The sequence below is a fragment of the Drosophila persimilis genome, unplaced genomic scaffold, assembly GCF_003286085.1.
Source record: "Drosophila persimilis strain 14011-0111.01,24,50 unplaced genomic scaffold, DperRS2 tig00000824-arrow-arrow-pilon, whole genome shotgun sequence".
Taxonomy (NCBI): domain Eukaryota; kingdom Metazoa; phylum Arthropoda; class Insecta; order Diptera; family Drosophilidae; genus Drosophila; species Drosophila persimilis.
Window position 1 is genome coordinate 975,601 of NW_020825358.1, and position 10,993 is coordinate 986,593.

The 10,993-nt window shown below is 47.6% G+C and overlaps 2 protein-coding genes across 2 annotated transcripts; one reads left to right on the forward strand and one right to left on the reverse strand.

Moving 5' to 3' along the window:
• Positions 1-302: 302 nt before the first annotated feature.
• LOC6600296 lies at positions 303-901 on the forward strand. The gene has a single exon (XM_002025314.2). It carries the CDS (start codon positions 303-305, stop codon positions 876-878), a length of 576 nt encoding a protein of 191 aa, XP_002025350.1. The 3' UTR covers positions 879-901.
• A 2,874-nt stretch (positions 902-3,775) lies between these two features.
• Positions 3,776-7,276, reverse strand: LOC6600295. Its single transcript, XM_026993243.1, has 8 exons — positions 6,856-7,276; positions 6,647-6,816; positions 6,265-6,524; positions 5,703-5,859; positions 4,366-5,632; positions 4,147-4,309; positions 3,988-4,090; positions 3,776-3,929 (listed from the first exon to the last, which is right to left on the reverse strand). Exons 1-8 carry the CDS (start codon positions 7,274-7,276, stop codon positions 3,801-3,803), a joined length of 2,670 nt encoding a protein of 889 aa, XP_026849044.1. The 3' UTR covers positions 3,776-3,800.
• Positions 7,277-10,993: the final 3,717 nt, after the last annotated feature.

A 10,993-nucleotide genomic window follows, 5' to 3' on the forward strand; every position in this document is an offset into this window, starting at 1 on the left:
TTCACTGGGAAGTGCCCGATGTGCGACAAGTCGGCCATGGCGATGGCTGGACTCCTCCAGATGGCTCACGGAGATGGCTACTTACACGCCAAGTGGTAATTGGATCTCAAACATCTACAAAACATCTCATATCTAACACCCCACTGAAAATTCCTAAGCGAAATTCCAAGAGAAACAACAAAAAAATAGAAAAACAACCGTTGAGTTTCCGGTGTGTGTGGAAATAAATTTTGTTTCGAAATTTTCAGTATTTCTAAATCTAGATTCGGCACGAAACAAAATTCGAAAGTTCTAAAAGAATAATGGAGTACGAAATTGAATTTTTTGCCCTTGCCCTGTACTCTTGTGCCCTCATACTGAGCTGCATCGCTGGATATGTCCGTAGAACTTGGCCGAACATGGGCCGCTTGTTCCAGAACCGAGTGATGCCTGCGGTGTTCGGAGCTAAGATGACACTCACAGAGCTTAAATACTTCAATGCGACGCAGTCAGATGGCCGGACTATAGTGGCATTCGAGCGCAAGATCTACCATGTCAAGGGCGATTCGGAGAGTGTTTCGGCCGGCAGCCTCCGCCATGTGGCTGTGACGGAGTTTTGCGGTTATCTCAACACCACAATTCGTTTGGAGCCACCGCAGAGGCGGATTTTGACAGATAGCGGGGAAAAACTCTTAGAAGCGAGGCATTCTTGTATCGGCATCGCAATCGATTGTCTAGGCAAGCCCTTGCTCGTTGAAAACAAAAGAAACTTGCAGAATGAAGATATCTTGACAGATCAAATAATATTGGATTGCTTCAAAGAAAGATGCAAAACTAAATCCAATGAATACGTAATTCAGAACGCTTTAAATTCAGCTCAAACGCCGACATACTTCTAGATTAATAAAATCACAAATAAATTTCGGAAATCGAAATTAATAGATTAATACAATTACAAAAAGGTGACTTTTTTTGGGTACCCCTTCAATACAGAATCATCACGAATGATTACCGAAAAACATGGCAATCGAATCATTACTTATTATAGCCATAAACACTATTAATACCTAAAGGAACGCGCTTTTGAGGGCATAATTTTGAAGGGGGAACCCCAGTTGTATCGTTGATCTTTTTTACTCCGAATCTGAATCCTTTTCGTCTTCTAAAAAGACCCCCGAGACTCTTTTTTTTATGTACCGCTTCCTTCAATCTGTTTTCCATATCTGATTAAAATAAATGGCATAATGATCAAATGTTTTCATTGTAAATAATACGCAAAGGTTTTTCCCAGAAATCCCTCGAGACTTTTCTAGATTCTGGTGCATGTATTTCTGTTCCCTAGAAATCCAATTGGCAATTTACGTACGGGTATTCATTAAAATTCCCCGAAATTCCACCCATCCACCATGTTTTTGGGTCGGTCCAAGAAAAACCTTTCAAATTTAACCGGCAATATCAGATTGGGCAGAGTGCTTCAATTACAAATCGGTGGGAGGGTGGATCCGTTGACCCTAATAGCCGAGTATAAGAACTGCTTTGATTGAATGCCAAGTGTTTGAGCCCCCAAGACAGACATGCAATCGATCGATGTGTGCCGTAACTACTCGTATATTATTATTATTATCAAAAGGAAAGATAAAAACAAAGAAGGTGGAAAATAAACTTCATAATCAGGCACTCAATTATCCGCTAAGTTTTCGCTAATTGGTTGGCTTAAAGTCAAGTCGAGGGCAGGTCCTTACTCGCTAACCCCAACCCCACCCCCCCACCAGCCCCCTCTTGCAAGCAATCTGCTAGCCATTGCAGCTGTCACTTTTGAAAAGTTGCTCTCTGTCGGTGGATCTCTCTCTCTCTTTCTCTGCTGGATGCTGTAGCAATATTTTGGCGCATAATTCCCGCCCTGTGCTGCTGTACATAAAATTTAATTAAGACGCATAAAGTTTTTCACACTTTGACACAAGCCCCAAAGCATATGCTCTGCTCTGCTCTGGTCTGCTCTGCTCTGCTCTCTCGTCTCGTCTCGTCTCTGCCTGTTTCGTCTCGCTGCTGCCCAATCTCGCGGCCCGATCTTGGCTCTGCCATCCGCCGTCTTTGGGGGGAGGAAACTACTTTAGTTTGGCTTTGCGCGGAAACTTTTTGGTTCTGGCCAGACCAGAAGCAGGCTGGGCCAGGGCCTGGGACAGGGACAGGCGACGGAGTGGGACCAGAAAGGAGCATAATTTCACTACTAGTGCCAACACACTGGCAAAGCGGGCAAAATTACGCGCCCTGCTGAGCGCTTTTGTTAATTATGCCAGACTCCTGCAGGTCCCTGGCAGGCGATGCTCGACTGTTGCCACAGCCACTGCCACTCTTTTGTTGCTTATTTTTCTTTGGCAACCGCCAAAGTTTTGTTGCACAATTTGCTGCTTAAACAAAGCCAAAACAATTTAATTGTCACAGTCGAAAATTGCATCTTATGGCGCTTCATCCCCCCCCCCCCCCCACCCCGCCCTCGCTGCCAATGGAGATACACAGATAAATAACCAAAGTGTATGTATCTATATAGTGCATATATTGTAGGATTAAGCCCGATCCGAATCCAAAGACATATGTCTTGAAAACTTTTTCAATCAGCCATGTTTCATTGGGGAATCCTGGGAAAAGTCACTTAATTTTTTTCGGGGTGCTCGGGTGTCTAATGAGAGCACAGGATAGGACATTCAATGAAAATGTTGACAACTTTTGGCAGCGGTTCGAGCAGATTTTCCACGACTTGTAATTGATTTCCCTTCACCCTGGCCGCGACTTGATGATTGTTGCGGCTTTGGCTTTGGCATTTCCTAGGCGCGGACACTTTCTTGAAGGGGGGCGGGGAGGCGGGGAGGCGGGGAAGAAAACAAGTCCTTTCAAATTTAACAAACAGAAAGAAAGAAAAGAAATGCCTAAGAGCGTCACTTTGGCAAAGAGCCAAAATAACACACAGAAGAACAGAAGAACAGAAGAACCCAGGGACAAGAACAAGAACAAGAACAGGAACTTTTGTGTGCGCTGACAAGAAGCCTGCTCTGTTCTGTTCTGTGAGTCCTTCCTCTTCCCAAAAGGCACAAATAGTTGCAACAAACACACACACAAAAAAAAAAGGGAAATATGAAAAAAGTAAAGTAGCAGCGCAGAGGAGCAACAGGGGGGTGGGGGGGGGCAGAAACTATGTTACTGAAACTACTGGAAAAACTTGTTATCTTAATGGATATTTTGTAGTTCGTTTGTGGTTAAAATTGACTCGCTCCAAGGCAGCCAAGGCACTTTCCTGCCACCAAAAAAAAACAAGAAGAAACGAAGCAACAATTTGGGCATATTGTTGCATTATCTGTCGCCGGGTTTGTCGACTCTCGTCTTGGAGGGAAAGCCCCAGGAACCGCAATAAATTCTAATTCAATTAATTCCGCAATTAAATCAGTGCCCAATCCTAGTCCTGTCTGTCGCTCTAAGTGGATTACACGCAGGACTCGTGTAAGGCCCTGACGAATACTCAAGCAAAAAACAAAAAAAAAGTTTAAATTTAATTATGCAATCGATGCTGTCGAGAATCCTGTTCCTTTGCTCTTCCCTTCCGTGCCAAATCCAACTTAATTGAATTAAACTTTTACCTTTTGACACATCTCCCGCCCCCCTCCCTGTCGAATTCCCCCTTTTGTGGGCGGCGGTGGCTAATGAAACGGAAATCGCGGCGCATCCAAAATGAATTGAAAACTTCCTCGGGGCGGGCAAAATTAGTTCCACTTGAACTCAGAGGCTAGAGGTCAACCTTGCACTTTATTCAACAAAATCTCAAGTATCGCTCAACTGAACTTTATTATGATGCGCCTGTGCCACTTGGAGTAGAGGATCTCCGTGCCCAGAATCATGAGGGTTATGCCATAGCTGAAGAGGAGTATCAATAGAGCAGAGCTAACGGTGTCCATATCGACCTGTCAATGGGGGGGAATGAGTATATCTTAGAGGTTCCACAAGTGGATCTTAGCTCACGTGCAAATCAGAGGTTTCGATTTTCTTCACACACGGCGGTTTCCTCGAGTGCCACACGTTGAAGTGATATGTGAGGATGCCCGTCTCTGTGACACGTCGCAGGCTGGAAAACCAATTGATACAGCTCCTTATAGTGCTCCTCTCATTGGCTCCACTTACCCATAAGAGATGACCTTTCTCATGGGGGAATTCTTTTGCATAATGCAGACCGTCTTCTGCGGGGGAAACATACTGACTTCCGTCAGATCGCATATATCCTGTTCGCTAAAGGTCTCCGCAATGATCTTATAGGCAGCCGCCACATCCACATGAAAGGCAAAGCCTAGAAGAGGACCCATATTCTTTGTGAGGATTGACAGAAGTTTGACCTTGACTTACGTTCATTTTTGACCCTGTACAAACCCGTTTCAGGATCCATCCAATTGCTGGCCGAGTTATCCTTGGCATGGGCACCCGTCTCATGGCTATGGACTATATCTCGATAGGTTTTGGCTGGATCTACTGGAGGAGCAGCAGGTCCTGCTGCTGCTGCTGGTGGTGTTGGATCTGCCGGTTCATCTTCATCGGCCTCGTTCTCTTTGGTGGTGGGGACACTGGTGATCTTCTTTGCATACAACTCCATGGAAACTGGATCTTTGGTGTTCAAAAAGTAGTCCCTATTGTACAGTATATCCTCCATGCCCACTCGCAGAGAGCTGTGCACCAGATCGCTCAGAGTCTTGATGGTTTTCGGCTTCTCCATGAGCAGGGTGCCCACAATACTGGCCGAATAGAACTGATAGATGCAGAAGGAGAACAGCAGACTGGTGATCACAATGCACCGGCCCGACACAAAGCTGGTGGAGAAGCCCAGTCCCTGCTGGCAGATGATGCCCACAAAGAACAGCACCGACTCCAAGAACAGGCCCACGCGCTCGGGTGCCTGCCGCTTGGCCTTGCGCTCCTTCACATAATTATTGAGCTTCAGGTAGCAGCGCTGCCAGAGGGTCACCGGATCAATTGTGGTGGGGTTTTCCACTTTGTTTGGTGCTTCCGAATCATCTACCACATCTGCCACCTCTGCCACGGACAGAGCGGTCACTGGACGCACGGTGGCCTCCAATTCCTGCTGTTGCTGTTGCTGTTGCACATGATGATGATGGCGTGGTGGTGCCCCTCCCTTGGGTTTGATCAGCGCTGCACCATCGTGTGGCACCAGTTTCCACTCAATGGTGGTCAGAAGCCACAGAATACAAACTGTCACCACGCCACAGACCATAATCAGGACCCAGACATCGTTGGTGAAGGGCTGCAGGAACACAATGCGATCCTTTTGCGTGTTCCGTGGATGGCGAAAGATGAAGCACGGCCGACTCGACCAACTACGGCCGGCCACATCGATCCACTTGTGCCGCTCCAGCCAATAGAATATCGGCGCCCCACCGATGTCCGTTTCGTTGCGTATGAGAGCCCCAATCATGCCATCGAACCGGCCGTTCTTCACATAGCCCCACGAGGTGGTCCGCGACAGGACAAAAGTCCAGTTGAACATGTCTCGGACGGCCATCAGGAGATTGAAGTTGAAGCGATTCATCGTATCGATGTGGCCCGACACCGTGTGCGTTAGGTAGTACATCAGAGTGCCCGTCATGTTCTTGTTGGTCACCTGCCGGTTAGATAGTCGGGATATCAGCCGCCCAAAACGAGCAACGATAAATCGCCACCGTCCTACGCACCACAACCATGCAACGGACTCGGGCATGCTGCATATTCATGCGACGCCGCACCGTCGATGTCCTCCGATACCAGGTCTGCAATCGAACACCCTCTGACGGCGTGAAGCTGCCAATTTCCGTTCGACTGACACGTCCGCCATAGTTCAGGCCGGGATTCCTAAGGCGAAAGTCCGAACGGGGCCTGGGAGTCAACACTCCCAGGGGTTATGGGAATTAGTCTGTCCTGGTGGAGGCGGGAGGGGCAGGGAGGCAGTGAGGCAGTGAGGCAGTGATGATGCGATGATTGCTTGATTTGGAAACCAGACAGATGCGTGACCTCTGATGGTGCACCATGATGGTGGATGTCAGGAACTTTTGAGGGGACAGATTTTTGAGGCTCCCCCAAAGTGTGCGAAACTGCCGGAGAGGTCTTTTGGGATGATGGCTCCGTTCTAATGAGGGTTTGCGCTTGATCTACGTATATGTCGAGCGAGGCTAATAGACTTCTGTTGCCATTTGCGAGCAAAGTTTATGGATGATTCTGATGATAAGGTATCCTTGAGGAGTCTCCCCGGCCACTCACCACACATCATATAGCGTATAGTTGGCTGCCTCTGACAGTCGCTTGGCCAGTATCAGCTCTGTGTTCATGTACAGGTTCAGGCCCTCCATAAAGTCCTCGATAGTTGGCAGGCGGAGGTCTTCTTCGTCCTTGGTCCTTTGCAGTTGCTTGGCTTGCAGCTGCAGATGCTCGTCAGCTCCTCCTTCCAGCCTGTTGAACAGCGCAAAATCCTCTATCAATAGCCAGTGAAACTTGTCGCTGTAGAGCCGCTTGGCGGAAGCCTTTGAAATAATTTCACTTGAGCACTTAATAAGGCTGACGGGCAGATGAGAGCCGCCTAGAGCAGGGCTCTGCCTCCGCCTCCTCCTCCTCCTGTCTTGTTATCTTGTTCAAAGTATCTTACCAAATCGAGTAAGCGACGACTCTGGGCGCCGCATGCCAGATCCACAGCCACAATTTGCCTAAGGGCATCCACCGACAGAACACTGTCCAACCACTCGGCATTGCTTTGGGCCTGGCTCTGTGACTGAGCGAAACCGAAACCGAAACCAAAACCAGGCCCGGCTCCTGGTCCTGGTCCTGGTCCTGGTCGCCCTTGCACCCTGCCACCGCGCCTGGGGTCATTGCTGCTGCTGGCAGAGCCGCCTCCCGTTTGTTGGAGCACATCGAGCCGCACAATCCGCACAAAGAGCTGGCTACGGTAGAGGCTCTTAATCAGCTGCGCATTCTTGGCAGCGAATGCCGCACGCAGCTCCTCTTCATTCCCAGAGCTGGTCTCCGGATTGCGGCACGTGAAGTAGGTTAACCGGGGTATATGCCGGTACTGCAGGCAGAACTGCAGGAGAAGGCTGCTCTGCAGCACCGAAGTGCGCAACGGCTCCTCCTCCTCCTCCTCCACCTCCACCTCGAATTCCCTGTCTAGTTCCAGCTGCCGGCGGATGGGAATGGGAATGGGGATGGGGCTGGAGGACTCCCTGGCCCTGATGGAGATGGAGAGCGGCAGAAGGAACAGCAGCAGAATCAACCAATGCATCGCGTATTGTTGTCGACTGACATTGGAATTCCTTTTGGCCAGTGCTTTATATAACGCTGGAAGGAGCTTTGAGCGGTATTCCATTACATTATTCATTCGGACGTTGGCTTTGACATTTGGCGGCTGTCACAAATTCAATTGGCCCATAAATCGCTCATTGGAATTTGGAATTTCACTTTTCTTGTCAACTGACACCGGTCGTCGTCTATATTCAATTTCATTCAATTACATTTCATAATTCATGAGCCACGCCCTATGGCGGCCATATATGGCGTCGGCTAAGGCTGTGGCTATGGCTATGGCTATGGCTATGGCTCCTGATTCTGATTCAGAATCTGATTCCGACTCTGGCCCTTGCCCATGAATATGCATAAAGGATGCGGAATCCGAATGAGGGTCGCATGTGTGTGTGTGTGTGTGTGTGTGTTTGTGTCTCAATCTACTCGAACCCCAAACCATTGTCCTTTGTGTCCTTTGGGTATACCCGCCGCTTTGTTGCGTGCGAGTGTGTGTGTGTGTCCCCATGTCATAAATTCGGACAGTTTGTCACTTTAATTGGATTTCCATGCCACAAAACGAAACAAAAGCAAGATTTATCCAAACACAAAACAAAACAAAACAAAAAATTGCCTCAAAATTGAATTACAACGAGGCAGAGCCAAGGCCTTGCCCCTTCCCCCTCCCAGCCACAATCACAGCGAAAAGTAGAGAACTTTTTTTAAAAGAAAAATCCTATGAGGCAACAGGTTAAAATAAACGCTATTATATATGTATGTATTTATGGGATCTGCGAGGGCGGATCTTTTCTAATTTCATTATCTTTGAACCAAAAAAACTCCCCTCAAATAATATTAAGACACATTTAATTTTATTTATTCCAGCAAAAGGCGCCATTTTTGGTTGAAAATTTAAACATAATTTTCAATGGAGTTTGCCCATTTTCGTTTTATTTCCATTTTCCATTTTCCATTTTACCTTTGCTTTGCTGCTTAGCTTATGACTAATGCCAACTTCTGTTTGTTTTTTGTTGTTGTTGTTGCCCTTTCTGACTTTCAGGTTTTTCCTGTTCCTGTTTTTCATTTCAAATTTTTGCGGTCAAGCGTCGTCGTGGCCCCCGCAGAACAAAGTCATATTTCCTTATTATCTGTGCCACCCTCGTAATACCTACCCCCCCACAGTCCTGGACGGGGGGGGAAAAAAAATAGAATTATTAATGGCATTGTCCATTTGCTGCTAAGTGGCGCAAATTACATTTTTGTTTATTTTTCTCCTCGACGGACTCCTCCTTTGGCCTTGGGGGGCGGCAGAGCCTTGAAGGAGCAGGCGGCTGCTTCTTTCTTCTTTTTCGGTTTCTATACTTTTTTTTTTTTTTTGGTTTATTGTTTCCTCGACCACAATATATTTTGGTGTATGGCTTTTGGCGTTCGTTGAAATCCTTAATTGTACTTGGCTCTGAACGCGTTGGGGCGCATGGCTTTAATGGGCTTCAACTTGAGGTCTGCTTTTGTTGGGGAGGGGGGATGGATGCTTCACTTACCTTTGGCCATTATTTAGTTGGTCCTTAACAGGGGCAGGAAGAGCAGCAGCAGAGGATCCTTCAGCAGCAGTCAAGCAGCATTTTGGGGGGGTGGGTGCTGGGGGGCATTTCGGGCATTCTTTGAAGCTCACTCCTCACTGCACAGCAGTGCGTATGCGTAATATTTTCCAAGTGCTTTTCCGTAAGCGGATTGTAGAATTTTCGAAGATCTTATGCTCGCAGAGAAGTCCTTGCCAGTTTCTGTTTATATTTTTGGTGGAGGAAAGTACGAAGCAAAGCCTGCCTTCGCTTTAATTCAATTAAATATGCTTGCACCTGCCATAAGAGCTTAGGGCTTACAAAAGATGGTCGAACGGTCGGTCGGACTGCAGTGCTTTCCGATTGCGAAAAGGATGTCCTTCAGTGGGATGCCCAGGCGTTCACTTCCCTTTTGGTGCTCGGTGGAAAGTGCAACTAAATTGTAAAACTCTCCATAATGAGTGGATCAAGAGTGGGCACGTTTGCCTTGGCCTAACCAGAGTGGCCAATAAAAAGCGACAGCGACAGCGACACAAACGACAGGCGACAGGCGACAGAGAGGACCATTTTCAAACAAGAAGTTTGTCCCTCAACCAAAGAAAGTTTTCATAAAGGCCGACCCTCTCCAGCCCGCCCATCCCTGGAGGCCCACTCTTTTTGCGTGCACTGAATATTGGCCAAAGTGTCAACGGCAGTGCCAACTGTGGGCCCACACTCTAACCCCCCCCCTCTCTCTCTCTCTCTCTCTCTCTCTCTCTCAGTCGCTTGGTTTATGAGACCAGTCAGCCCAAAAGCCGCCTTTGTCCGCTGGAAGCAAAAGCCAAGTCCAGGACAAAACCGCAACAAAGGCGTGCAAAAGAGCAAAATGAACAGGCGGCAAGCAGTCCAGGATCAGGAGGGCAGGAGGACACCACTGGAGAGAGAGTGCGGGGCGGGTGGCTAGGGAAGTGGCCTACCAACGACATTTGCATGCAAATGATGCAGCACAAGGCAGCTTCCAAGGCAGCTCCAGCCGTCAGCAGGAGGCTGTGGGACATGTACCTGCAGCCAGAGAAATGCAACCCAGAACCCAGGACCTAGAACCGAAGTCCAAAGTCCGAGTCGAGTCAGCAAATGAACTTGTTTTGTGCTAATGAGATCAGCATGCAAATGCGCCAACTAAGGAGCGGAAATTGCAATGCAAGAAGTGTAAGGATAATGGGTCGTCGTGCCCACTTACAGCTCCACCACTCGTCGGCATTGAATGCTTTCGCTTTTGGATTCAAGGCACACACACACACGCAGGCACGCAAATGGTTCGGGGGGGTGGGGGGTGTGGGAGCGGAATATTATGACAAGTCACATTAATCAACGACCTCCAAGCAAAGCCCTCGCTCCGCCTGATGATGATTTCCATTCAACTCAATGAACACTCGAGGGAGCAGGGAGAAGGCAGACAGAAGCCATCACAGCAGCAGGTTAATGGTAATATTTCTTACAGTTGAGCAACTCTCATGCATATGTTGCATGCAATTCAAATAATTTCTTTTTTTCTGCTACACTTACAGAAAAAGGAGGGCATTAAGATGTTTGGACACAGCTATAAATACACGATAAATACATAGATAAGACTCTGATTATCTGCAGAGCGCTATCTAGAGTGTATCTTAGCTACACTTACAGAAAAAGGAGGCCATGAAGATATTTGGACACAGAACAAAGGAAGAAAGAGAGCTATAAATGCCTAGATAAGACTCTGATTATCTGCAGAGCGCTATCTACAGTGTATCTTCAGCCTCTTCAGCCTTCGAATCGCATCCTTGTCTTAGCCCAGCCTTACGCTTTCACTTTCCGAGGACTTTCACACATTCCCTTTGCTTTTTTGCGACATTTTCACAGCCGTTGATGATGAAGTTGACAAATTTCACTGGCATTCCCCGACGCCGCGCTGGCAACAAATATTAATAAGTATAGAGGAAAGCTTTTATCCTTGAAACGTAGCTCTCAGGCGGCATCAACAAAAAAAACCCCAAAAATTCCAGCTGCATTTGTGCCCTGGAGATACGACTACGAATACGAGAATATTCCTTTGTTTTTGTTGGTTTGTTGGTTTTTTGTTTTTCGGTGTGCAGCCGACTTGACAGACAGTTGTGACATTTTGTTGTTACGCAAAAAGCCGAAAG

What these genes read in the sequence shown, in the direction of transcription:
- LOC6600296 (XM_002025314.2), top strand. Translation starts at nt 303, where the DNA reads ATGGAGTACGAAATTGAATTTTTTGCCCTTGCCCTGTACTCTTGTGCC.
- LOC6600295 (XM_026993243.1), bottom strand. Translation starts at nt 7,276, where the DNA reads ATGCATTGGTTGATTCTGCTGCTGTTCCTTCTGCCGCTCTCCATCTCC. An exon ending in CAGCAGCAATGACCCCAGGC is followed by an intron (nt 6,817 to 6,855) that starts GCGGTGGCAGGG and finishes GACCAGGACCAG; the next exon opens with GACCAGGAGCCGGGCCTGGT. An exon ending in AGAAAGGTCATCTCTTATGG is followed by an intron (nt 4,091 to 4,146) that starts GTAAGTGGAGCC and finishes TTGGTTTTCCAG; the next exon opens with CCTGCGACGTGTCACAGAGA.